The sequence below is a fragment of the Poecilia mexicana genome, unplaced genomic scaffold, assembly GCF_051168715.1.
Source record: "Poecilia mexicana isolate PSO_F unplaced genomic scaffold, ASM5116871v1 scaffold_23, whole genome shotgun sequence".
Lineage (NCBI taxonomy): Eukaryota > Metazoa > Chordata > Actinopteri > Cyprinodontiformes > Poeciliidae > Poecilia > Poecilia mexicana.
Window position 1 is genome coordinate 12,837,353 of NW_028263392.1, and position 27,958 is coordinate 12,865,310.

The 27,958-nt window shown below is 37.6% G+C and overlaps 1 protein-coding gene across 2 annotated transcripts; it reads right to left on the minus strand.

Moving 5' to 3' along the window:
- Positions 1 to 197: 197 nt before the first annotated feature.
- On the minus strand, positions 198 to 26,878 carry LOC106926127 (FYVE, RhoGEF and PH domain-containing protein 6-like). Of its 2 annotated transcripts, none has more exons than XM_015000804.2 (21): positions 26,629 to 26,878; positions 22,493 to 24,269; positions 17,318 to 17,429; positions 12,978 to 13,045; positions 12,868 to 12,898; positions 9,674 to 9,825; positions 8,445 to 8,601; positions 7,312 to 7,399; positions 6,378 to 6,428; positions 6,235 to 6,293; positions 6,092 to 6,163; positions 5,935 to 6,003; positions 5,099 to 5,182; positions 4,849 to 4,928; positions 4,664 to 4,766; positions 3,686 to 3,844; positions 3,507 to 3,609; positions 2,984 to 3,078; positions 2,773 to 2,901; positions 2,544 to 2,692; positions 198 to 2,452 (listed from the first exon to the last, which is right to left on the minus strand). In XM_015000804.2, the coding sequence occupies exons 1-21, from the start codon at positions 26,636 to 26,638 to the stop codon at positions 2,410 to 2,412; spliced, it is 3,591 nt and encodes a 1,196-aa protein (XP_014856290.2). In that variant the 5' UTR covers positions 26,639 to 26,878; the 3' UTR covers positions 198 to 2,409. The 2 variants fall into 2 exon arrangements, with proteins under 2 accessions (XP_014856290.2, XP_014856292.2); XM_015000806.2 differs by having other exon boundaries at positions 3,686 to 3,829; positions 26,629 to 26,877.
- Between the last annotated feature and the right edge of the window lie 1,080 nt (positions 26,879 to 27,958).

The window sequence follows — 27,958 nt, forward strand, 5'->3', positions numbered from 1 at the left end:
AAATTTTGAAAACATAATAAAGTATCTAAGTAAAATATTACAATAGCAGAAATTAAAAGAAAAAAAAGTTAAAAACCAATACAATGTGCACACTTCTGTCTGCAGTCCTAGTTTCAATAATGGTCACTACTTACCTCAGATTGACACCCATCATCCTGTTACCTAACAAAGCCACAAATTAAAACAAGTACAATCAATATATTTATACACATTTATTAAAAACTGTTGCCTGACAGTTTAGAAATGCTGCTCATAAGAGACAAACTGTTTACAAAATGTTAAAGTACAGTCACAGAGGAACGCTTCAGAACTTGATTCTCACAACAGGCTGCAGCAGATTTATTTATCTTTTAAGTAAACAACTAAATTTTATTGACTTGACACAAACCAAACAGAACTAAAGACACATTTAACAAAATGAAAAGAAGATGTAGGGATTTTTCAACACATTTGTCATCAGAAATCTGTTATAAAAAGTGATGAATTGTTGTTTTTAAACTACGAACTGATGGGTGACCTAGCAAGACATAAAGCAAACATAAAAAATGGATGTCAAATAAGTCTGAAAAACAATACGTTTCTTTTTATTATTTAAAAAAAGGGGGGGAGCCACACTGTATGTAAAATGAAATATTCACTTCTTAAAGTCTTTGTGTCTGAGCATTCATTTAAAAGAAACATAGTTCACGCATTCTTCCCACAGTGTTTACGTGCAAAAATAGGATAGAAAAAAGAGGAAAAAAAGGATTTTGATCCTCTTCTAAAAAACTCTGAATCTGAAAATAAGTGGCTGCCTGCGCTTTTCAGACAATAAATGTTCCTAGTTTATAAATATTAGCTCTCGGCCTTAAAAACAAAACAGAAGAAAAAGGTCAGCATTGCTTGTTTATGTCTTTATACACAAAAACTTTTAAACATTCTGGTTTGGCTAAACAGGAGAAACAACAAAAATATCTCCATAAAAAATGTGACATTTCCAGTTTTATCCAGGATTATTAAACATTTCTGTTTATGTTAAACTCTTAGGCACTAAGATGAACATAGACGTTTTGTGTTAAAACTGGAGTTTAACAGCAAAATCCCAACTTGTTCCTTAAAATCTGCATGCATTATCCAGGTAAAATTGCTTCATGTAACTACTCTGCAGCAAACGGGGGATCAAAATGTCACAACCTGCAGATTGAAAAACAACAGCTTAGCACCCAGATGTGTATTTGGACATTATTTCCAATGGAGTGTCATCCATAAAATGACCAGAAATAACTCTGAAACGTTATTTCTCGGTGTGTAATTAAGATTCACTCTTTGAATAAAACCACTAAAATAAATTAGCTTTTCCATTATGTTCTAATTTTTTTAGAGAAAAAAAAATTACTTCTCTTTCCGTTTTCTTCAAATTCTTCAAAAACCTTCACAACTATTTTGCTCTCCTGACAGATAAATACAACTTGTTTAAAGCTGCAAATGTTACTTTTTAATAAAGGAATAACATTTTGGAGTTTTTAGGAAATTTCTTAAAAAAAAAAAAAAAAAAAACACTAACAAAAAAACCAGCATTTTATTTCGATTTTAAGATTAAAAAATCTAAATATAAAAGAGGATGGATATATTTTTTAAAAGCACATTGATTCAGGAAAACAGAAATAAAACATATTTGTGGTACTTTTAGTGTCATCCTTTGTAAAAATTCAGTGCAAACATTACAGGTAAACTTTAAAAAACAATTGAAAACCTGCATTTATTATTATATTTTTCCAATAGCCTAACATTTCCTTTTTCTGTGGAACATTTTGCGTTGCGTTTGTTGCTGCTTCTTGGCCAGGACTCCCTTTAAAAAGAGGTTTTTAATCTCAGTGTGTTTTTATTCTGGTAAAACATACATTACACAGAAATAAAAACATTTGAAAACAGGAACTGGTTCCTTTTTCAACCAGAGTTATGAAGAGCCATTCTGCCGCAGGCTGCAGACCACTGTTAAAGGCGATCTTTGATATTTTACTTTTTCTATTTTTAAATATATTTTTGTCATTTTAGCTGCCTTTGCTGTTCCTGACCGTTTCCTATTTTGTGTCCAGTTAGTCTCAGTTGGATGACCTTTCACCCTTGCACCGCCTGCTTTAACCTAATATCCATCTGGGTGCTCAGCTGTGTTTTTGTCAGTGAGTGCTTGTCGTGATTCCTTCATCTGAAAGCATTTTGAAATTCATTCCCAGACTTTAGACTTCTGAAGATTTCTCCGCACACTTTGGTTAAACTTCCTCACACGTGCTTCTGGACTTGACTGTTGACCTGCAGCCGCGACTCGCTCCAAACCCGACCCGAGTCCGCACGGCCGAGCGTCAGAGGCCGGCTGTTTGTTTGAAATGTTTCCGTGTGCGGTTTGTAATCCGTCCGGATGGATCCGAGTATCTACTGCTCCAGAATCATCGCCTCTTGGAAGGCTTCGATCCATCTAGACGTGAAAACACAAAAAGACTAGTTTTAAATTGACTGACACTTTCTTTGAATCTGTGTCTGACGGACGGCTGTGTTTATTTGGGCACCTCTGCGCTGTGGGAATGTCGTCAGCCTTGAAGATGTAGAACAGCGTGTTTTTGTGATACAGCTTGAACTGCAGCTTCTGAGCCGGCCCGTTCTTCTCCTCCCTCAGGAAGAATCCCAGCAGCGGTTGGCTCTCCAGCGCCGCCACGTCCTGCACCAAAACACACCGGGACCAGTTTAGAGGGAGCCGAGCCGAGCCGAGCCACGGCCGGGAGAACACCAGCGGGTTACCTCGCTAGCAGCGTAGGTGTACAGAACTTTGTTCTTTATGACGAACCACAGCCTCTTCCACTGCTTCTTGTTGCCTTTGGATCGGTGCAAGTAGCCGCTCATGGAGGAGTTTTCTGTGTTGGCGGACACCTGGTTGCCATGGAGATAAGTCAGACGCTAGGGCATTGAATACACCGACAGAGAACACGCTACGTTTGTTTAGGTGTTGTACCTCCTTTAGTGCAGCTGGAATCTTCTTCTGTTTTCTAGTGAAGGAAAACGCTCCAGATTTAATGGGAGATGTTGATGATGAAGCACAGCGGTCGCCTAAAATGGATTACATTAGATGATAAAGTTAATTATTAATCTTTAAAAACTTTAGATTTAATTTTTAGATTTATACTTATGTATTTATTTTTTTTACTTTCTCAGAATTAAATTTTTTTTTGCTAGATGGAGCATAAACAACTTCTGATTCTGAGAAAAAAAGTCTGAATTCTGAGAAAAAAAACGCAGAATTCTTTATTTTTGGAAGCGGCTCTAATCCTCTTCTGTACGCTTAATAGTAGCTAATAATGTGAACAATCTATTTTATAGTCCAAATTTGACATTTTGACCACTATTTTCATCTCTATTTTAATTTATATGGCATCATAAAGATGTCATATGAAGGTAACTTATTGACTGCATGCATCTACTGTGCATAACCACATAATAAACCCCCTCTAGTTGCTGATTGTTGTGGAAAAACTCACTGTTTTCCTGAAGCTTGGCGAAGCAGTGGTCACACACGCGAGCCGGTTGGTTCTTCAAGTACTCCAGATAGTACTTATTGGTGGAGCAGGCCTGACACACCACCTGGTGGAGAGATAAGGAAGTGAACATTAGGGCTTGGCTGCTACGTTAAAAGGTTGATCCTAAATGTGGCGCAGACCTTTCCACAGGCCCGGCAGTGATGCCTCCTCCAGGTGAGAGTGAACTCGCAGGTGCAGATCATGCACATGGTGGCTCTCAGGTCTGGGATCCAGATTGGAGCTTTTGAGCCTAACGGGGCGCCGCTGTCGACGACACATTCTGCCTGCATGGACAGACACTGAGCAAATATTACAAAGATAAACCAGTATAAAAAAAGCTCATTTTTTGGCACCTGTTGCTGGTGCACTTTTTTTTAGCCATACTTTTTTCTTCCACTAAACTTTTCACTTAAATTCTCAGTGAAATATCATTAAAAAAAATAAATAAAATAAAATCACCCAAAAAGTACCTACTCAACATCTCAACATTAAACTAATCATGAACTATTCTAATTAAGCAAATAATAAATAATTTTTGTGCAATGGGACAGTAGATTCAACACCTTTAAATGTTTTTTCCTTGTTAAATGAAAAGGCATCCCCTTTGTTTATTATTTTGGGCTTGATTGAAGAAACGGAAATAAATATTTTTATTTGTTCACAGGAGTAAAATTAGGATCTTAGGTCAGTTTTCACTTGAAAACACTTTCAATGTTCAGCCAAGTTTTAATGCAGCAATTAAAATCATATTTAGATGCAACAAGGTGTATTTTAGAGCATCAGTCAATGAGTAGGTGTGGTCCTAGTTACCATGGCAACCCTGAAAGCTTGGAAAAGATGATTACTTTGTGTTGCAGCTAACATTTCTGTAAGTAGGTTTTAATTTAAAAGTTGAAGTTTTGCTCTAATTGGTTCTTGAATTGTGGTTAGGAGGGCCACAAAAAAAATCAATCTAGGGGCCACAAATGGCCCCACTTTGAACACCCACTGCAAAAACACAAAATACTACCAAGTATTTTCAGCCTAGTTTCTAATGCAAATATCTTAGTGCACTTGAAATAACACACAGCCGTCATATATCAACGTTTCCTGAGATGCCCACACAGATTTATTGTCACCTCTTCCTGACTGCGGCTGGATATGAAGGTTATTTTCTTCTTCGTGTAATCTTCGATGGCGTTCCCGATGGCCTCCAGCCACTCGTCTCTCTCTTTAGCGGAGCTGCAAACACAAAGCGCATCAGAGCTCAGAGTCACAGCGGACGCTCGGCGGTGGCAACGTCGCTCTGAGGCTGAGCGCCGACCTGGCAGACAGGATGAAGGAGCGCTCAATGCTTTCGATGTTCAGCTCGTTCTGATAGGCCTCCTGGCTCGGCTTGCTGACCTGGAAACGCAGAAAAAATAAAAATAAAAATCAGCAAAGATGTCGAGATTTTGTTGACTTACAATGGCCATAACTAACCAGCCTTTGGGTTTATAAACAGATGAGAATAATGTTTGCCATTAAAAAACAGAAAAATAATCAAAAACTATAATCATAACTGTCTCTCAAACCTTCATTCCGGCCAGCGACAGAACACTGTTGAGTTTATACTGGGCAGACTGGACCGGAGTGGTGTACATGAGTGCATCATTAAACTGGAAAATTAAAAGAAACAATTCAGAAATAAGTTATGTTAAAAAAATAAACCCAATATGACACATAACCTCTTTTTTAAGGATGCGTCTTCAACTGTTTTCAATCTAAACAGGTCACAAATGTGTCATTAATAGAAATGTGTCAAAAATAGAAATAAATCAATATTTTATCTATTAGTTCCTTTTCCAAAGGTAAAATTCAAACTCTTTTTACACATTTTCTAGGTAATTTTTCAAACTTTTCCAGCAGTACACTTTGGAGATTAAAAACAATATAAATAAACTAAAAGTATGTAAAAAACATAAGACGATCTTTATTCCAGAAATAAGTCATTGAGAAATTAGGAATAATAAATATTCAATACATTGAAACAATCAAAAGAAATTGTGTTAAAGTAAATGACCTTTCTGTTAAAATATACACAAAAGTCACAAAATAATGTCTTAAAAATGTTCTCACTACGTTTTCTTGCATTTAGCAGATTAGATTAATTTTACTAATTCTAATTAATCTAAAACAAGATAAATTTAATCTGACTTAACTTCAGGCAGTGAGAAAAAAATGTGTATGTGTTTTTTTTAGGTGTATGAAAATACCTGGCTGTAAATGTAAGTAGCACTTTCCAGATTATAAAAAGTTTGATTTTGCTTTCAAAAACTTGATACAAAAATCCCGAGTCAAACTTAATGAATGACTTGATGCTTTAACCATTTAGATTACAGAATGCTGCAGCAGAAATCTCGTTGCTCACCAGAAAAAACATTCTCGGCTGCATGACTTTCCTGGACAGCTTCATGAGCGTCCCCTCCTTCAGGAACACCTGGACACGGAGGACATGTTCATGTGTTGTTTGGCTTCAGCCTGAACCTGTGACAGGTTCTCCAGGACTGTTTGGGTTCTGGACCTACCCTGCCTGGCTGGACGATCTCATGCTGGCCGTTGAGGCTGTACTGAATCTGCATCAGCTTCTGAAAATTATCCTGCAGCACAGAGAAGAGACGAGGCGTGATGCTGCTAAACAGACGGCGTTTAGTGGGAATAAAAGTCTCACCCCTTGTTTCATGATGTCATTCGCATGATTGGCTACTTCCTTCACGACGCTGAGCGCGGCTGCATGGAGAGGAAATATAAAACATCAGTGAAAGGCGTGTTTTCAGTCTCAATGCTAGAGGTGAACACAGATTTTCATCTCACTTTGTGTGTCTTTATAGTCCTCAGAGTCTTCAGGGAGGTTCTTCAGATAATCTGCAAGAGTAAAAACAGGTTTGAATACAGATTATTTTACAGCAAAACTCTGAGGTTAAAGTTCAGTTATTTACTTACTTTGTTCGTTTTTTGTTAAATTATTTTTACTAAAGAGTCATTTTTTATTCTGTCATAATTTATGTTATCAAATTCTTCTCTTTAAGTGAAAGACTCAAAAAATTATATTTACCTAAATATGGACTTAATCACTTTTTATTTTTTTTCTCTGTTGTATATAATTTTTATAGAGCACTTTACAAGTAGATCTCAATGAATGAAACATGTATTTAGTCTAACTTTGTCCTATATTATTCATTTATTTTTATCATTTTGTGAACTTTTTAGACAAGTTTGTTTATTTAATTTTAAATTTTTACGTTTTATTCCATTTTAAACAATATTTTTATCTTGGTTTAAACCTTGGTAATCATTTCCTCTTCCTCTTTTTTAAGTCTTTTAGTCAAATAATTAAATATAGTTGATTTTGAGATGGCTAAACTTCTCTATACCATAAAAGTACTAAATATCTTAGTTATCTGAATTTTGTTCTTGGTCCTATGGTAGAATTTTTTTTGCCACTGACAATAAAGCTAAACTAAGCAATTTATCTTGTCCCTATTCAAGAATGTTACAAGAGTTTAAATAAAAAGCATTTGCATGTTTCAATCTCAAGATATCCCTCGTCCAGATTGTTGCAGGATAGATTTTTGCAAATGTCCACAAGGTGGCAATATGCCACAGAAATATCCACTGCTGCAGCCAGGACCATAAATGCTGGTTTCACTGCAAGCTTCATTCTCGTGCTGCCAATAAAGCGTTGCCATGATCTAATAAACTGGTGACCTAAAGTGTTCAGAGGGAGAGGATGGAGAGGGGTCTGTACCTGTGAGCAGCAGCTGGTACTGAGGGATCCTCTGCACTGGTTTCAGAAGATAATGTTTCAGAGCCAGGCTGGCGCATCGCGGACTCATCTGAGACAAAAAATAAAACAAAAAACGCAGAGCAATTCAAGGCTTCAGTCGTCAACACAAACACAACAAACCTTACAAATTATTTAAACTTGTGTTGCTGTGGATGTAGCAACAGCACCAGACACTATATTTGCACTGGAAGCCAGAGGCAGGACCTTTAACTATTAACTAGGCCTTAAAATGAATTCATCTTTTATTGCTGCAGCATGATCTCACACAGGAAAATATATATTAAAAAATGTTAACCAACTTAGCTTTGGAGCAATTCTGCTGCTTACTTTGTAAAATAAAATTAAAAAAAAACATTTTTCCAAAAGGAAAATTCATCTTCTATGGCATTTTACAAGTTTGTAGCATAAAGGTGGAAGGATATTCCAGAAAAAGATCAATAACATCAATACTGTAGAGAATTTGAAACAATACAACATGAAATTACAGTATGTCTAATATATGAGATAGAAAGAAGGTTAATGTTGGAGGAATAAAAACAATCAAAAACCTTTTAACTTATTTAATATATTACAGGGAAAATCACTAAGTAAAATATTCAATACTTTTAGAAAAAAGTTGATTAAAAAATATAATAATACTACGTGTATAAAAAAATAGACATCTTGAGCCACACTCCGTGCCAGCAGGTGGCGGTAAAGCTTACTAAACTCTTCTTGTAAACCACCAATAAAAAACAAAAAGAAGAAGAAGTCCATTCGTCTTCTCCTGATAATATCTAGGTTAGTTCTACATAAATGTACAAGCTTCACCCAGCAAAGTGGCGATAAATTTGCATTGACACAATAGATGAAAAAAAACCTACCTAGCTAGCTAGCTAGTTAGCAGTAGCTTCAACCACCTCAAGTCACAACGCAGTGAAGATGTGCAACTCTGCAGGGACTGAAATGGGAATTGAGGAAAGCTGCTTTTTTCTGGTTAACCATTTCTGTGTAATCTGGCTTTCCTAACCCTACAGCTAAAGGTAAAATCCTTAGAAGAGATTATACCACTGCAATCCAAAGAGAAAAGACGTGAAATAAGAGCCCAAATCTACCTCAAATTCCCGGACAACAGCTGCGAATGCAGGGTTCTTCCTGCACTGCTCATCCAGCAGAGCTACATTGTTGTCAAACTGGCGGATGTAGGTGGAATACATCTTCAGATAGGGACCTTTCTGGACAAAAATGTCCGACAGTCTCTGGTGGTCGCTCCTGTTAAGAAACACAAAGAGGTTGTAATGAATCAAACGGGTGAAAGCTAGTTTCACTTTCCGATAATAACACTGATTCTGCATGTATCTAATGTATACTAAACTAAAATATGCAGAAAATAGTAAACAGTGATGTAAAAAACGTTTTGTGCATATCAGAGGTGGGTAGAGTCCTCAAAAATTGTACTCAAGTAAAAGTAGAAAGTAGCAATCCAAGAAATTATTCAAGTAAGAGTAAAAAATTATTTGGTAAAAAGTCTACTCAAGTACTGAGTAAATAATCAAAACATAAGTCATTTAATATTTAAAAACTACATCATCACATGGATAAAAATATAAAGTTTTGTGTAAATTTTGGTATTTTAAAGACTTACATTTAAATAATTTATATAAATAGCAAAATTACAAGATAAGGAAAGAGAAACATATTTCCAAATCAATTTCTTTCAAAATAAAATGTATAAAACTAACGAAAATTTAAATGGCAGGTGTGTGTCTGTTCTGGTGTGGGTAGAGAATCAAGAACGCTCACTACTCTTACTACAGCAAAAGTAAAGCATTGTGAAAATACTCCTAAAAGTACGAGGGATTTAAAAAAAATGCAATTAAGTACATGTGACTAGCTACAACTTAACTGATTAATTTAATATAGTTAGAAGGCAGTAGTTGTAATTTTGCATGTATGGATTAACTACAGGACTTAAATCTTATGAAACTTTCACAAAAACTGCAGGTGTGTCTGATCAATTTGGTTAAAAAAGCTTGTTCTTGTTCAGTGAAGTTACTCAAACTAGGTAAAATATCCAGAAATTTACTCAAGAGTAGCAATACTTCATAATAAAGTTACTAAGGTAAATTTTTTTTTCAAAATGTTACTCCAGTAAATGTAACTAGTTGCTACCAAAAATGGTGAATACTAAAAACTGACTTCAAATGAATGCAAAAATAAACTTATAAAGGGTCAAAAATGTTTTTTAGGAGCTGCTCTCTCACTAAAATCCAACTTTCTGTCTGTTAACTGGGATTTACTGCTAAATCCCAGTGTAATTTGAGTGTTCAGAGTGGAAGCGCACCAGTGTGCCACCCTGTCCTCCAGCTCTCGCAGCAGGTCTTTGTTCAGCTGGTACAGCTGCGGCAGATAGTACAGAATCTGACTCAGGATCCGCTCGTCCACCACCGGCTTCCCGTTCTGACGCGTTGCCTTAGCAACAGCATCCCGAAAGTCCTGAAGAGACAGACCGGGTCAAATCAGAGACATTAACACACCCAGGACTTGTGCTGCAGCTGAACAGGAACATAAACGCCCCCCCACCTCCCTCACACATTTTATGGCTCAGTCAAGTCCGCGTTTTGAGTTTGCCCGGCGAACCGATGCACACATGCACCTGGAAGGAAGGGAAGGGAACCCGAGCACGAACCCGACGTCCGCTCTACTGAGCCTGCCAGCTCACAAAGTAAACAAACCCAAATCAAAACAGGGTCTAGCAGATTCGGAAACATAAGCACGTAGCACAGAGAATTATGACAGGTATGCGTGTGTGGAGGTCACGGCTTGTAGCCGGAGGAAGCAGCTGCTGCAGAGCCAGAAGAATGTGATCTGACCTCTTTTCTTGGACACCGCTAGTCCTTCCCCCTGGAGAGTTTTCTACTAATCGTGCTGCGGTTTTACTAAAGCTACCAGACAGGTGGACTCTCCAGCCACATTGCTAGGAGATGTGTTAGCTTATTTTACTTCTGTCTGTGTCCTTAAATGAACAGAGGCTCACTTTTATCTTTACCTTTTGCTTTATTGCTCAGCTGATATAATTCTTGTGTTTGGGTGATTCTCAAGCCAAATTGCATATATTAAAGGGGATCTGTTATGCAAAATTTATATTCTGCACGTTTTTGTACTTCCATTTGTTTCTAAACACAGCTAAAGTGCTTAAAAAGAAAACACTCAGTTGTTTTTTGGCAATAAGTTAATATTTTTGGTGTTTGGAAAACCTCCCGAAGGTTTTGCCCCGTTACCTAGCAACCCCAGCCTAGCCCAACATGTTACCTAGCAACCCAAGCAGAGTTCCAGCATGTTTAGTCAGCTGATTTTTCCCACCCAGAAACTGCTTGCTGCATTTTTGTTGGCTGTGCAGGAGGCTCCACTTCTGCTTTTCAAAGATGTACAGTTGTATGATTGCTCATCTACACATACGAGTGTAAATGCTGAGTTTGGGGGCGTGGCCAGCAGCAGCTTATTTGGATTTAAAGTGACAGAGGCCCTACAACAGCTCATTCTGAAAGGGGGGCAAAGTAGGAAGAACTGAGCAGAATAAAATTTCATTTTCTAAGAATGATTTAGTGATTTAACAAACATGTTTTAATTAGCCCATTGTTCTATTTAACCTGTTTAAGGAAGCATAATGGTCACCTTTAATATCCCCATTAAAAAAATTTATTGGTTTGATGCAGAATAAGTAAATTAAACTCTCCACTTCACCTTAAAGTCTTAAAATCTCAATAAAATTAATATTTTATTTAAGTATTGTATAATTTCAAGTGATACTATGTATACTCAGAAGGGTTAGCAAACAGATTTATGGGTGCAGTGGGGACATTTTCTGCATGCTCTTTTGTAAACCAAACATCCTATAGTCAGTTGGTCAATGATCCCTATAAATAAACTAATGTTGCAGCATGAATCTAAACACTGGATGAGAGGTCAGTACATGGATAATCCTGCATTCAGTCCCTTCTCACTGAGATAAAAACATCATTATTTAACAAACCAAGGCTGCTGGGATCAGTAGGCGTTATAGACGTGTAGTTAAAAGTCATCTGCAAAGAAATGTATTATTCACTACTATTACCAATAAGAAGAAAAATGTAAATTAGGGCTAAACAAAATATCGTGACTATATTGGCACTCAAACAGAAATATGTGCAATATTGGTATCAAAGGACAGCTTGGAGAATAATAATCATTAGCTAATATATTCTAAGTGTTATTAAATTGCATTTTCCATTCTAATGTAGTATTAGCCCAGCTGGACAGAGTCTGCTTCACACAAATGATGGTGCCCAAAATGCTAAATGTCAAAGAGTAATTGTAGCATTGGTGAGAGGAAAGCATTTTTAGAAAGTGATATCATGGAAATAGTTTTGTGCAACCCAAATGTAAATAGAAAACAGAAGGAAGCCAACAACTCATTCCTGAGGTACGCCATAAATTAATGAAGACACTGAATTATTACTAAGGATTGACCGCAGTTATTTAGAGGGAAAAATGTCAAAATTTTCATCTTTTACCAATAACTATATTTGTTCAAGGAAAATAAAGTAATTAGAGTGATGGAAAGCAGCACATAGATCTAAATAACAATAATTTCTCTGTTTAAACTTGGTCATATTCTAATTTAAACAAGCTTGTACAAATTACAAACTGGAAAAACAAACAAACAAATCCTCAAGAAAGAATTTAGTTTCCTCAAAACCTCAAAGGGCTACCAAATAACATCTAACAAGGTTTCCCCCTGAAAACTTGTTAAGCCTGGTGGTTGGGCGCTGGGGCAGTCAGCGGCCCGTTGTGTTTTTGAGTTAGAAAATGTTTAAAGTTGACAGGAAATTTGAAAGTATCACTTGATAATAGTGTTATTGGAAGATTAATATCTGAACACCAACTATAAAGTATTAAAAAATGCAAACATCTAAATAAAAACTACGTATATAAGCAATACTAAGCCTGGTGGGGCACAAGTAAAGCCTGGTGGCCCGCCAGGCTTATAACACACTGGGGGAAACCCTGTCTGACATTAATAAAGAATCTTTTTCTGTGCTCCAGAAAAAATGTCTTGCCCTAAAGATTCACAACAAATCAATGCAAATCTGTCTTGAAGTGAAGCAGCTCTTTAATGATTAAACTTGACAAAAACAAACAAAACTGCAAATGTTTTCCTTCAATTCATCACCCATACCTTAAGCTAACAATAGATGCTAATGCAAACACCAACATCCACCCATCTTATGGGATATTAATCGTCTCTTTATTGGTTTTCTTTCATTCAAACAAACACACACCCTTTACTGAGTTTCCAGTAAAAGAAAAGTTCAAAGCATCTCTTTCCTCATTGTGGTTTGGTATTCACCTGCCTACCACTGCCCCAGTGAAACCAGTAAAACCCTCAAACACAGCCCACATCAAGAGAAAACACTTTGATCGCCACTCAAACAGTAATCACAGACGCTGCTGTTTGTTCTCTGGCTGCTCAAGGAAATGAATAAAAGCAACACTTACTATGTGTAGAAGCTTTAGGACGTCCACAAACCTGGAAAAAAAGTGGAAATAAATTATTTTAGCACACTTTCAGACACAAGCTGCAAGTCCTGCATCGACGAAACACTCACACTTTCTCTGAGCTCATGATTTCCTGGGCAATGTGCACCACCTTCTTCCTCTTCATGTCATCCTCCTGCTGAAAAGCGACAAACAGTAAGATGATCGCTCAGAAAAGGTCAAAACCACACAGCGTTTACTCACAGACTCACTGCAGATCACCATGATCATCTCTGGGTGTTTAAAACCAAAAAATAACGGCCTCCTCTCTCTCTCTTTCTTTCTGCTGCTGGATGGTGACGGGGCGGTCGCTGCGTCACTCGATTTGGACGGCGGCCTTGGCCTCTGCCTGCCTGCTCCTATCTGAGGCTGTATTTGTCGAGCATTGAGGGGCTTCAGACACAGGTGTTGACAGCATCATGCAGAGGGTCATTCAGGACGCATAAAGGAAGGGAATAAAAAACTGTTTCACACAGAGAGGGAGCTATTCCTGAACCCGCAGCGCCTTCTGTGTTTGCTCACCATCCCCCTTTCAACACACACTCATCCACTTCTAAAAGGCCGTCACAGGGAGCAAACATGCTTGGCAGCATGCGTGCGCTGAGTGCTAAGTCTCCAGTGCTGATTAGAGATGTTCACTGTGACCTAGAAATGTTGAACAAGAGCTAATGATGAAGGAAGTTGGTTCAGTAGAGGTGGGAATATCGGTAATATCAGTATTGGATCGATACTTTAGCTTCAGATTCTGATTCAACTCAACGCTACCTCCAAAAAGATTTTGTTTTGATTTGCTCTCTTTCATAGTTTTTTGTACTTTATTCAGGAAAAAATGCACACATATCTGTTCTCCTTTTCATTGTTTTTGTTTGTCACATTGATCATTTCCCCCCCAGTATGTTGCAAGGGTTTCTTTTGGTTATTGCGAGCTAAAGTTACTTTCAAAATGTTGAGGTCAAAATTGTGATTTTTTTTTATAACCTAATCTTACAAAAAAGTTGAAATTGCTGCACATAACCTTCTCACACTACAAAAACATAAAATCTTATCAATTATTTTTGGTCTAGTTTCTAGTAGGGCTGGGAGATATGAGGAAAATCTAATATCCTGATATATTTTTGCTGTTATGATACACGATATTCTTAAATGAGCTTATTTTAAACTATAGACCCCTTGCAGCATGATGTCACCCACACAAGTTCCCGGCCCCATTTCCCTGCTAGCCTTAAATGTAAGCTCATATAAAAAGTGATGCCGTGTTTTGCTATAAACTGCTATGACTAATAAGGTGAGAAAAAAGTTTTAACAAAGAAAAAAAATAGCGAGGGAGAGGTAAGTAGGTAAGTTTGCTTGACTTTGACAAACTTAAATAGATGTGCTGTGGAATAAGGTGTGTTTTGGTTCAACTTAAAAATAAAAAAGGCGACCTACACACCAGCTGACAGATTATCTGTAAGGCAGGTGTTTAAATTCATCAGCCACCGCTGTGTTAGCTTGGCTAATAGCAGCAGCAGCTAATCTACCACAGTGATCAATTATTAATAAAAGCAAAATACACATCAAGCCTAAAAACCGAAATCTGTAACGAACTGAATGTTCTGCTCTATGTGGGGGTAATGTTTGAGTGTTTTTGGTGCCGAATCCTCAAACAATAAAGTTGCGTTGTTGTCAGTTGCTATGGCAACGAGTCTACGTGTATCGTAAAGCCGGCACAAGAGCGAGAAAAAAAGAATGAGTAGTTTTGAGTTATTTTCCCCATTGCATAGCATTAAATGAATCATACCTACGTCTCCAGGTTTCACTTTAACGGACCAGTTCTACCGCGGCAGCGCGGCTATGAACGGCATGTAGCAGAAGAGTCCCAATATGGGGGGGATAAATCTGCGGTACAACCTTTTGTGGCAATAATTTTATAACATGTTTCGCAAATTACCTCATTTTGTTCGACGTCCTCCATATAAAATCCAAACCACTGCCAAATTATTGATCCAGCGCTGTTTCTCTTCGGAACTAGACTAGTTCATCTGATTAGTCTTCAGTTACCGTCTCATTCACGGCTCGCCTCAAACTCTCGCTGTCACCATGTAGTTTGTTTACTCCGCGCAGCTGATTGATAGAAAAATTTCAGGTTGGGAGGGGGGAGGGACTAGTGATGCATTCATAGGGTATCGGATAAACCATACTCGCAGTAAATTTTGACGGCGAAAGTTTAATATTTGAACAATTTATTCTCGATAGTTGCGATGTAGCCATTTTAACTATCGTAAATTGAAAATATTCCTGCTGCATCGACTATACTCAATACATCGCCCAGCCCTAGTTTCTAGTCCAAACATCTTAGTACACTTGAAATAAGACAAAAATAATTTAAAAGTAACTTTCCTGCAGGATAAAGTGGCTTGTTTTAGGTAAATAATTTCTTAATATTGATAAGAATTAGATTATTTCTCTTATTAAAAAAACACTTTCCATATTATAAGTCAATCAATCAATCAATCAAATTTTATTTGTATAGCACATTTCAGCAGCAAGGCATTTCAAGATGCTTTACATAATTAAAAACAAAATAAAAACAGCATGTGACATTGAATAAACAGTAAGAAAAAGAAAGAGATTTTGGAAAAATTACTTTTGTTACGGAATTTAAGCGCATGTTGTCGTCCGTTTAACACGGGTATTATCCAGGCCCCGTCGCCTAACAGGACAAGGTCTCCAACCTTGCAGCACCAGGGACGGCAAAGTCCTAGTGCAAAATTTTTGCACTAGGACTTTGCCGTCCTACACAGATTTTTGTGCACTATTTTTACCTGTTAGAGTCTAGAATTTACAGGGTTTTTCTGTGTTAGATGATAAAAACTTGGTTAAATAAGAACTTTGCAATCGCTAAAATATCAGTAAAACCAACGTCTTACATTAAAAAAAAGAAAAAAACATTAAAAAACATTAAAAAGTGAAATAATCTGCCAACAGAACCAATAATTTTTCATCAATGTTAAGGAATTATTTACTTAAAATAAGCTCCTTTGTCTTGCTGAAAAGTTACTTGTAAGTTAGTTTTGCCTTATTTCAAGTGTCATAAGATATTTGCACTAAAAACTAGACCAAAAATACTTCACAAAAAAAGATAAGATTTTAGCACAGTTAATATTTAGAGTGCAAATAATATTTTCAATGCAGAAGAAGAATTCAAGTTAACATGAAGTGTTTACACAGTATAAGAAGATCCTACAAAACATCTCAAAATGGTCTTGGCAAAAAAGCCCTGTATTTGCTTGGTATTGGATCAAAATCTAAACATTAAGTATTTCACTCCTGTAGTTTTCAGGTTTCACTGTTTTCCTAATTATTCCACAGGGTTTCTTAAGACGTTTCATAAAGGGCAGATTTGTTAAGAGCTAATTAAAGTTTGTCCTGTCAACAGATTCACACCTGAGAGGTGTGTCTGGATTTTCCCTTGCAAAAAGTTTGTCTTTACATCTTGCAATTCCCTCAAAATTCATTAATATACATTCAAATTTGTGGCCAAAATGTGAAAAAGAACTGCCGATTCCAGGTGTTATTCCCTCATGTTTCCTCCTATCTTATGTAAAAAAATAGATAATTGCCGTTAGTCAATGCCACAAGTTGTTGCTACAAAACAAAACAACTGACTGAACCTCCTCCAAGATTAGTGACTCCTTGTTTTTCTGTGTTGTGCAAGTGGCCTCAGCCGCTCTGGATGTCGTAAATCATGCCATATTAGCTATCTCACGATACGATACACGATATTCTGCTCATGATATGATATATATTGCGATAATCCGCAAAGGATACAATTCAATAGACTTTTGCGATTTTCTGAAAGATTTTAGAGGGACGGAGTGATTTTGGTGATATTTTGTGACTGTTATAGAGTTGGATTGAATTAATTTAACTGAAAATTGATAAAAAGCACCAACTACACAATACCTGGCTCTGGTTGGACATGGACACAGACTTAAAGTCAACAGCTGGACAAAATGAATCAAAGAAGTGGTGAGAAAACATGTTCCTTTTAATTGAAACAGTACAAACTGTAGCTTACAGGCATTTGTAAAGTAAATAAAGTGCACCAAGTACCCTGCTCAGAATAGTTTGATACCTTTTTAACCTTGACACTTAACATCTGAAGGAATCACTCTCAGCCTAATCACTCTCCTGGTGAAGCAAGCAGTGAGTGAACAAGGTGACAGTTGGATGTTACGATACTTGTGGATGAATATCGATTTTTTTCTAGGAAAGAAAATATTGATATATATAACGCAAAATTGATATTATTACACAGCCCTAGTATTAGCAAATGTTGGTTTTAATTTCGTACTTAATTACTTTCTGACTGAGGTGGTCATTAAATCGCTCTGCACCGAGTAAATTCGACAGGATGAAATGAGCGTACCTGTCTGTCTGCCTCGTCCAGGTGCTCCTTGCTGGAGGTGGAGCTGTTGTCCTCTTCGTCTGAACTGTGCATCTCGTCCTCCTCAGAGTGGACATCGTCCTTCAGCCAGTCGCTGTTTGGGAAGAGGATGTCAGTGAATGAAAATAATGATTTAGACATGTACAGTATGTCTGTGCAGAAGAGCGGGTGAGTGCTTGGAAAAAGACTTCCTGGATAATTAAAGATTTCAAGAAAGCTTGTGGAAAGATCAAAATCCCAACCTGAGTCACCTTCCTCTGACACTAAGAAGTCTGACTTATTTTCCAAGGAAAATATTTACTTCACTGCTGGATTCAAAGGCCATAAAACTAACCACTAAACTCCAAAAATAAACTCTTACAACTAGATTTCCAGGAATGAACTGTTCCTTTTTTCAATCCTGATATTGATACCAATATCTGAGGTTTAGTATCAGCTAATACCGATCCAATACAGAAAAATAGCGCTGAATTAACTTAAAACCTTAGGAATTAGCAATTCTAAATATAATGTAAGATAAATAATAAAAAATTACATTTAGAGCACAAAGCACAGAATTAGGCTGAATAGATCAGACACCGATATCCGATGTAGAATTTTTTTTTTCAAAATTGTATTGGCGCATCTCTAAACATTTTCTGAAAAACCCGGATCCCTCCTAGGAATGTAACTGATAACAGTTCAGCTTGTTATCAGTTAAATGCCCTTATGTGGGATTTCTAAGAAGTACAAACTGCTTCAGCTCACATCAGAGCGTCTCAGTGATGGTTTCTCTAAACCAGTATCTTTCTCAGACGGTCCTGGTGGGATTCTCGGCATGTTTTGGGTCGTTGTCATGTTGCAGGTTCAGCTCTGCTTCACCTCTAATAGTTTTAACATATAGTCTCAGATTTCATGATGGGTTCTATAATGGTGAATTGGCCAGAGCAAAGAATCCCTAATCATGATACTTCCACCGCCGCACCTCAAAGTTACCATCACTCTAAACTGGGCTTTGTTGACATGCACACCTCCCATGAAAGTTAAGTTTGTACTTACTGAATTTATTGACTTTTTCTGCTAAATAAAGACTCAAATACTGCTTTCTAACCAAATGTAATTCTTCCAACTAGGGCTGAAATGATTAACCGGATTAATTGTGATGAATTATTGAAATAATCTTTAACAGATTTAGTAATTAATTAATTGTTAACTGGAGTATACAGATTAAAAAAAGGTCATTTGCTCCATACTCAGAGCAGTAATTAAGCCAAAATTGTGAAAAATCCAAACATTTTGCATTTAAGATAAAAACAACTTTGTCTTTAATTATATTCTACCCAAAATTCATCACGTCATATTTTTTTGCTTCATTTTGTTCAAATTCCTTAAAAAAGTCACATATTAAGCAATTTTTACTGTCCAGTTATTAATGAATTAATCCAAAAAATAATCAACAGATTAGCCATCATTCTTTGATGTTAAGTCAAGAAGAAATTGTTGATGTTTAGTTGGAGAAGCATCTTTTGCAACAAAGTGTTCACAAAAGGAATGCTGTTATTGCATTTTATTTACAAATAAAATTTTTAGTTTCTTTTTTTTAAAAAGGAAATGAATAATTTTTAATTAGCATCTTTTAATGTTTTCTCGGAATGTGCCAATTTTTTAAAACTGATTAATCGTCAGAATAATTTATTAATCTTTAGCTGGATCTTAGTTCCAACTCTAAAGCACGGAGGTGGCTGCATCACTCCTTTAAAGCTGGGTTTGAAATAGAAAAGCCAGGGCATACATACTGATGAAAATTTATTACCAAAATACTTAAACTAGGACATTTATCAACATGACTGAAGGTTTTTAACAGATTATTGTTGGCATAAATCCTTTATTTTCCGCCAGCTGAGACGTTTAAAGCTGTACTTCTAAAACCTGCTTCTTATCTTGCCGCGGGTGACTCAACAGGCCGTCTGCGCCAGCAGAACAAGCAGCAACATGAGTCTGAGCCTCTAATGTTTCCCTTTGGCTTGCCTGCAGAATAAAGCCGCCTGATGCTAACCGGAAAGTTCTCAACAGGAGTAATTTAATTCAGTTGAGGTATAGGTTGGTTGTTAGAGGAAAAAAACAAAAATTATTGCATTTTTCTCCGGATCTTTGTTTTTCTCTTACCTAAAAACCCAAATTTCTCCCTTTTCGGCCCAGCTCCTTTACCCCTCGCGTTCCCTCTCTCCATTCGGTTTCTCCAGCATTGTGGATCAGGCACAGAGCGCCACTTGTTTACAGCCCGAGGCTACTTACATAAACTCAACGGGCTCGGATGCCTGGGAAACACCACGAATTCACTCGCTGCTTCTGTCTCTGCTTTAACAAACACCAAGATCTGCATTCCAGACTGAATTAAGAAGCAGAGCACATCTTAGACGTGTTCAAGGCTGATTTAAAACCCATGTACAATGGAGCCATCCTGGCTGCATCACTTATACAGAAAGAAAATGTTGCAGATGGTAGATAAACACCAGTCAGGAATTAAGTCTGGACACTGAAACTAGAGGTTTTATGTTAGAAAATAAGCCAGAAAATGACATCTGACAGCAAACATCCCAAAAAACTTATTTACATTGTCTTCAGAAAATGAGATCTGGAGTCTGTTGTTTTCCATATAAAATTTCTTTAGGGATCAAACGCGCCTTGATCAGACAAACAAATAGTTTCCAATCTTATCTAGAGTTAGCAGTTTAATTATGAGCTGCGAGGGCCATTCGAGGCTATTGCAGCTTTAATGATCTTTACAGCTAAAGATTTGTCATGAAAAGGCTTTATTATCTTGAAACAGTAAGCGTTACAGATGGTTTTGTCAGGATAAAAGTGATATTGAACTTTCATTTCTACTCCCATGGTGAGCTCATAAGCTTGTTTAGCCAAAATTAACCAGTCATCTCAAGAAAGTGAAGTCTTAAGATGTTTTTATCTTTATAGATGCTCTTGAGCTTGTTTTGTATAAATAATAGTCTGGATTAGGGCTGCACAATATCACTGTACTAGATCCAAATTTAGTAGTTTTTATTCTTGTTTTCATTTCTAAAAAAAATTACAAATGACAGAAATTATTTTCAAAAACTGGCTTTTATTTCAACCGTCCCTTTTGAGCTGTATGATGGAGAATTAGGACCATGATATAAGAATTTTTGTTTAATTACAAGAACATAGTCATCATAAAATTAGCAGAATATAGTTATACCAGTTTTAAAATTAGGAGAAAAAAAGTTGTTTTAATTTCTTATATTGTTCTTGCATGAGGTTTCATAAAATTAAGACTTCATTCTCCTAATATTATGACTTTTTCGCTGGTAATATAACTTTATTCTCATATGGTTTAAACTGTAATTTCACTTTAATCTCTTATTACTATAACTGCATTCTCGTAAATTTATGACTTTATTTTTGTTAAAAAGAGAAGATCTTAGCCTGACCCTTCATGCCCAAACAAATAGAAGCTGTAAGACAAACTTGTGAAACAAGATGGCGGCCTTGGGCGTACTGATATTACTGTAAACATTGGTGGAAAAAAAAATCCAGATTTTCCAAAACTTCAATCTTCAATGACAGTTCAATTAATTGATAAAAATAGAATATTGTTAAATATATTTTTTTTTAATCGGAAGGTTTGTTTTGGGGTGGAGAAAACTTGCAGAAAAAAAACAGCTTAATATTCCATAAAAAATGATTTAAAGTGAAATTTAACTTTCCTTAGCTCTTTTTTCAGCATGAGAACAAACCAGCCAACCATACTGTTCAGGACGGGGGAAAAACAGAGTGTTGAGGTTAAAACGAGGTTAAACGTAGTGCAAGGGCAGCCAGAACGAGGCGGCGGAGGAGGCTGGTGGTTGCTGGAGGTACATTTTCCCTGATTTAGAGAGCCGTGTGGCGATTTCTGCGATTCTCAAACATTTCCTGCTCCAGCCACTGAAAATAACCCACAGGAAAACAGGCCCACTCAGAGCACATCAACGCTCTATTCAAACTCAAAGCCACTGACTCAGACTCAGAGGCCGACATATTGGTCTTCTAGTAAATACAAACCGCTTCGGTCACAACCAGTGAACCTGTCGCCGGTCTCCCACTGAAGGAGCCGGAATTACTCCAGTACTGTTCTTCAGATTATGGGTCCAAACAATTGATCGACTAATGGTATTAGTTTATTAAATAAAAATTAGTTCCAATTGATTAACTTATAACGTCCGTTAGATCGTCTTTTAGTGTTGTAGTTTGACCGCCATCCAGCAGAGGGCGCCGCTTGTAATCCTTAAGCAGAGGTATAAACAGAGCGATTGACGGAGAAAAAAAATGGCGGCCATACCAGAAAGAGAAACAGAACAGAGTGGGATGCAATATGCACTTTATGTGGTTCTGTTTTGTTTTTTTTTTTTGTTTGTTTGTTTGTTTTGGGTTTTTTTAATAACACTCGACAAGCTCCTTAAGTTGTTTTAAAATATAAATACTAGACAAGCTCCTTAACTTATCACATTAACAGCGTTCATTCAGCCGAGCTGCATGACGTAGCAGCGTCAGCTTGTAATTCAAAAATTGCTGAAGTGCTACAAAGACGAGGATAAAGTCAGACAGGCGGAGGAGATAACGCTGAAAAATTGTAACATGGTGTTAAACAAACATGATGCCCATTAGTTAGGTTGATTTTGAGGTCTGTTGTGAGTTAATTCAATTAATGGCACTAAGTTTAAAATTCCTTCAAGAGCAACCACAGACAGTACTTCTGTACGAACATCTCATTGTTCATCAAGTGTTTCACACATTTTATTTTGTTCATCTTTTATTTTTCTATCCAGCATCTTAAGATGTTCCTGTTTTGTTACGTTTCATTAATATATCTAAATTTATGTGATAAAACCTCAATCTTTTGTTTATTCGGCCAGTATTTAATACAGCTGACACAAAATAATGATGTCTTTTTTTTTAGTTGATCATATCTTGAAAAATTTAGCTCTTTATGGTAAAAAGTTAAATAAACAACATATACCTAATTGTAAAGTGGTTTTTTTCTTTTAATGTTCTGAAACTGACTGAATAAAACCTTTTCCGCTCTTATCTCCCTGATAATTTTATAAAATAACAAATACAAAGCATTAGAGCAACACAGGAGCTCGTGCTGTAGTCTGGACCCACCTCTCGTATTCGTGCTCGCTGCATCTGTGGAAGGGGTCCTGCACCTCGTAGATGTTAGCGTCGCCTCTGTCGGGATCGTGCGGCCAGCCCAGCCTCGCTCCGTGGAACGGCAGGTTCATATACTCTGGGATCTCCTCGTACAGCGGCACGTTCTCATACTCCACATCCTCCCTGTGGATGTCGGGGTCCTCGATGCAGCTGCTGGGCCTCCCCAGGCTTTTGTCCGTGCTGGTGCAGTCCAGGGACTGCCCCCCTTTGACCAGCAGCTTTGGCAGCATCTTCACATTCAGCCGCAGCTCCAGCAGCTTGCGGAAAGAGAGGCTCCTCTTCTGGGATGAGCCGGCCCGGGTTGCCAGGTCGGCTGCGGAGAAGGACTGCGCCCTCTGCTTGCCCCCCAGTGCCGGTGCTCGGCTTTTGGGCGGCACACTGCTCCTGGTGGGAATCTGACGGCTGAAGAAGGTGACGGAGGGCCGAGAGAAGCGCCAGGTGGTTTTTTCCTGAGGAGGAGGCGGCAGATCCCTCATGGGGGTGCTGGCATGCGGGGGCGCAGGAGGGCAGACGGAGGGTGGCGGTGGGGCTGGCAGGCTGTGTCTCTGAGGTTTCCTCGGCGGTGCCCGCGGCGACTGTTGATCCTCGGCAGACAGGGCTTTCCGGTGACAGCCCAGTTTGATCTGTTTGGGGAGGCTGTGGGAGATCGGGTACCGCTCGAAGTCGCCGTACCCGTCCTCCTCCTCCTCCTCATTGTCCTGCTGAGCCTCCTTACCGTGACCCTCGGAGTCGGGGTGGGACAGCAGGTCTAAGGAGTGGGAGGTGTTTTTGTTGAGCAAACAGCGGACAGCTCTGTGCAGCCTTGGAGAGAGGGAGGTTTGTCTTGGAGGCGGAACGGGAACGTCCGTCTCTAAATCTACCAAACACGAGTCTCTCTGGGTCTCAGAGTCGTCTGCTTGCTGCAGCTCAGGCTCATTCTTCTGCTCCTCCACCGGCACCGCCTGATCCTGACCCTCCACGCCGTCCTGCCTCACCAGAGCCGGCTTTTTGAACTTCCGTGGGTGAGGCACTGGGAGAGGCTTACTGGGAGCGGCGGGGACTGGTAGATCGGGCAGGGGGCTGATGGGAAACGTCTCTTTTTCTGCTTGAGAAGACTCCGGTGGATGGATGCTCGTCAGGATGTTGCCTGCAACATCACAGGCTGCTGTCTGCTCTGCCGTTTGGGCCTCAGTCGGCACGTCTGAGTCCTCCTCAGTCCTCTCTCTGTTCACTAAGCCCCTATCAAGATGTCTCTGTCTCTGAGGTTTATCCCTTGGCTTTTTGTTAATTCTTTCACTCTTATAGTCGTGGGTCTCCTCCTCCTCTTCTGTGCTTTTGCCAGTGGTGACCCCGTTCTGCAGCGGCTCTTTGTCCAAATCTGCTGCAGATTCATTTGCGTCTCCGTTTTCCTGAGGGTGACACTCCCCAGCGGAGCAGGAGCAGGTGGAGATGATGTAATCCGACTCATGACTCTCTGTCTCAGATAAAATCCCATTCTTAGAGTTGAGGTGGAAGAGGTTCTCATCTAAAGCCGAACCGATGGGTTCGGTTGGTTTGAGCGACGGGGGGGAAACAGGTGGCGATGAGGAGCCCGAGGATCTGGGTAGGCATGGTTTAGGAGCAACAGCTGGCTTTGGCCTCTTAGTGGCGGAAGGGGAGGGCTGGGAGAGAGGACATGGCTTCGGGGCGATGGGAGGTTTGGTTGAAACGGGGAGTTTTGGTTTGGGAGCTAATGGAGGCTTCTTTACACCTGCATATAAAATAAAAAGCAAAACTTTACTTTGTCTCCCTGTACATCAAAGCATCCCCCCTCATGCTGAAATGTAAGAAAAGACAGCTGCAAACAGGAGTTTAGGCTGAGGTCAAAGGGAAAATCTTGGGGTCAGAGGGCAAAAACCGAGAGCCAATTAAATTTTTAGAAGATGCCATTCCTTAAATAAATTATGTAAATTGATATTTGAATCTTTTTCTTGAGTTTTTTTTTTTTGCCAATAATAGCATAGTTTCTATTGTAGGGCCGAAATGATTAACCGTGACTAATCGATTATGGATCTCAACTAGTTTAGTATTTGATTAATCGTTAACTGGACAAACTTTAAAAAGCCATTTGCTGAAATAAACAACAAACTCAGAGAAGAAATTAAGCAAAAACTGTATAAAATATATTTAAAAAAATTTTAATCCTTTGTTTCTCATTATGTTGGCATAATTTTAGCTTCACCTGGTTCAAATTATTTAAATAAATCTCCTTTAAGAACCTTTTGCTATTCAATTATTAATTGGTAAATCCAAAATATAAACAGATCAGCCGTACAGTGTACTGATAATAACTCAGGAAGACAGAGCTGAACTTTTTATATGTTGCTGTTAGTATTTCTTTAGCTGCAGATGAATTATTTGCTACAAATGATCAAGTACTCACTGAAGGAATGCTGTTATTGCATTTTAGGCAAAACAAAATATGTTTTTTTAATTAAAGAAAAGAACTGAGTTGTTTTATTTACATCTTTTAATGTACTTGTAATATTGCATAGGGAAGCCTTAAGAGGTAAATGAAAAATCTGCAGAATGTGACATTTTTTTAATCCTATTAATTGATTAATTGTCAGGAGAATCAATTTCCAACATAATTGTTAGTTGCTTTAGTTAAAGCTCTTTTTTTTTACTGTAAATAAAGCTGCATTTAAACAAAAGTATTTTAAAACTTAAATTTACTTTCCTGGGATTTTAAGTTATAGACAAACAATAACTAAATAACTATGAAGTTAAATAAAAAAAACATGATTTTAAAAGTTTCTTACAAATAAAAATCTTAAAATATGATGCATTTGTATTCTGACTAAAGATGGCAAAATGTGAAAAACTTAAAGTGGTTTAAATATTTCTCCAAGGCCTGAAAAATCAGATAAAGACTGATAAGGTTTTATTTACCGCTGATTTATATCCGTGCACACCTAAAACATGAACAGTTTTCCTGCCACATGTGGATGTCATGGCTCAGTAGAACTTAACTATCATTATGTAATTTTCCACATTCTGTAAATTAAATCTGGAAGTGGGGAGACGAGCTGGATGCCCAGCGGGAAATAACCTGGTTTAAATAAAGGACAAAACATCCCCCTGGTCAGACAAATGAAAAGCTGTGAAATCGGCTAGTGGGGATACATTTTCCGCTTTCCTGACTCCTTGCTAGTCGACACCATGAGGAGTGGAGTCATCGAGCGGATGTTTCCAAAAAGGCCAACAAGTAAAAAAAAAAAAAACCTCTGCAAAGCATGCAAGCTGCAAGAATCACCAAATCCCATTCACAATAACCTATAAACATAATGTCCCCTTAAATATAAACACACTCGCTCCATTATTTGTGCATTTATTTACATGTTCTTTTATTAAAAGACTCACTTCATAATTCGGCTATAAAGTCGAGTTTAAAAATATTCGTTTTACGCTTTTATTACCAAATAAAACAACTAAATCCAAGGATGGCGGTTTTGAGCCTTGATGTTAGTTTGTATTTTAGAAATAAACCGAATGTGTCAGCACATGTTAACGTAATATTCTGGTTCATAAAACATGGAAAAGCGAGAATAAAGCAGGAAAAGTTTAAATTTACTTTTTCTTTTTTTTTTTTTTGAGAATCTGGCTTCATTTAGATGATATTGCCTTATTTTGCACTATTGAATTTAACAACAACCACCAATCTAAAGTGAAGATACTAGTTTATACCGCTAGAATAGCACATGATCGGTCAGACTTGTTGCATCAACAGCAGGACAGATGTTTGGGACAAAGGATTTACCCCCTCCAGCTACCACAAACACAAAGGATTATAACTGTTATTTAAAAAGCACCCACATTAAGCTCAAAACCGATGCTTTTCTATCTTTTTGAAAGCTGTTATTATGAAAAACTGTAATTAACTCTGGGTAGGATTAAAAAAAAATTGAGTCAGTGGATGCTAGCGACGGTTACAGTCTTACAAATGTAATTTTCTGTTCATTCATAGCGCAAAAACTTAAAGTAACTGAGGCAAACTTTCGTAATTCGTTTTAACTGAAGATAACCACAGAGCTGATCTGAAGCTAGGAAGCGTTAGCTTCGACACAAACCTGTGCTCATGACTCCCGACTTCTTCTCGCTCCTTTCTCCATGAGTAAAAATTTTACTTTCAATGGAACTCCGAGAAAATCGGGATTTTATTTTCCTCCCTCGGCATTGTCAGAGAAAAAATCGACCCAGGGAGAAAGCAAGAGGGTCCATCGCTGTTGTTCCTTATCTCTCCAGCGGATACGCGGATAAAGTTGGTGAGCCAGTTAGTTTTCCCATTTTTTTTATCGAAGTTTTCAGCCACGGTGCTTTTCCCAACAGTTTAATTCAGAGTTGAACTCAACATGTAGTCGTTTTCCGGTTAGTTTCAAAATAAAATTACATAAAAACAACATAGTTAGAATTTTTTGGATCAGATCATAAAGAGCAGATTATTATAGATATGATGTATATTATTAATAGTTTTCTTATTTTTGGTAAATATAAATTGTGCGACATAAGATATTTTATCAGACCAGTCATGTGTTTTAAATAAGGGTTGATTTATTTTTAAAAGTATTTCCGGTTAGTTTAAGCTAAATTTTGCTAGCTTGTCCTCTATTTCCTTCTGTTGCTTTCTCGAAAATGTACCGCTTCGTTTTACGACCACTTGGGGCGCTCTGGGGGATTTTGAACGGCTCACCACTATGCAGCAACACGTCAACGTAGCTGCCATGTTGGAAGGGGAGACAGCGGCCAGGCAATTATTCAAATAATTTCTACTTTAACTGGGTTAAAAGAGGTTTTGAATTTGGTTATTTAGAATTGTTTGTTTTTATTCTTTTATATATTTTAAAATGTATTCTTTTGTTTATTTTTACTATTTATTTATTGGTGAGTTGAGTCTTTAGTCATTTTGTGCAACTTTGATTCACGTTGTTAAGCAAAATCCTCAAACTAAATATCTAAGACTTGTTCTTATAGAACAAGTATTTAAATCCTTGAAAGATCTTGATTTACAGGTTTATATTTAAAATGTATAAGTTCAGTAGCTGGGCAAATAACAATGCGACTAAGTAAAACTGAAACTGTTCCAACAGTTACAGCAATTTTGATTAGCTTGTTACACTGTTCTGTAACAGATTAGATAATAAATCCTCTGTTTACAAGAAAAAGTAAGAAAACAACATTAACACAGAAAAGCTTACCCTCGTTAACATAAACTCGGTTTATGACTAATGCATTCTGGTTAAAGTATTCTTGTCATTCATTCACTGAGTATCCAGAAATTTTACTCAAGAATAGTAGCGATGCTTCATAATAATATTGCTTAATAAAAGGACACTTTTACTTAAATGACTTAAGTGTACATTTAAGATTGCAAAACTAATCTTAAATGTACACTTTTTACTC

Excerpts from the sequence above, each read along its gene's own strand:
- LOC106926127 (XM_015000804.2), bottom strand. Across the intron at positions 8,602-9,673 it reads GAGGACAGGGTGGCACACTG|GAGCGACCACCAGAGACTGT; the intron begins GTGCGCTTCCAC and ends GTTTCTTAACAG. Across the intron at positions 6,429-7,311 it reads GTACCAGCTGCTGCTCACAG|ATTATCTGAAGAACCTCCCT; the intron begins GTACAGACCCCT and ends TTACTCTTGCAG.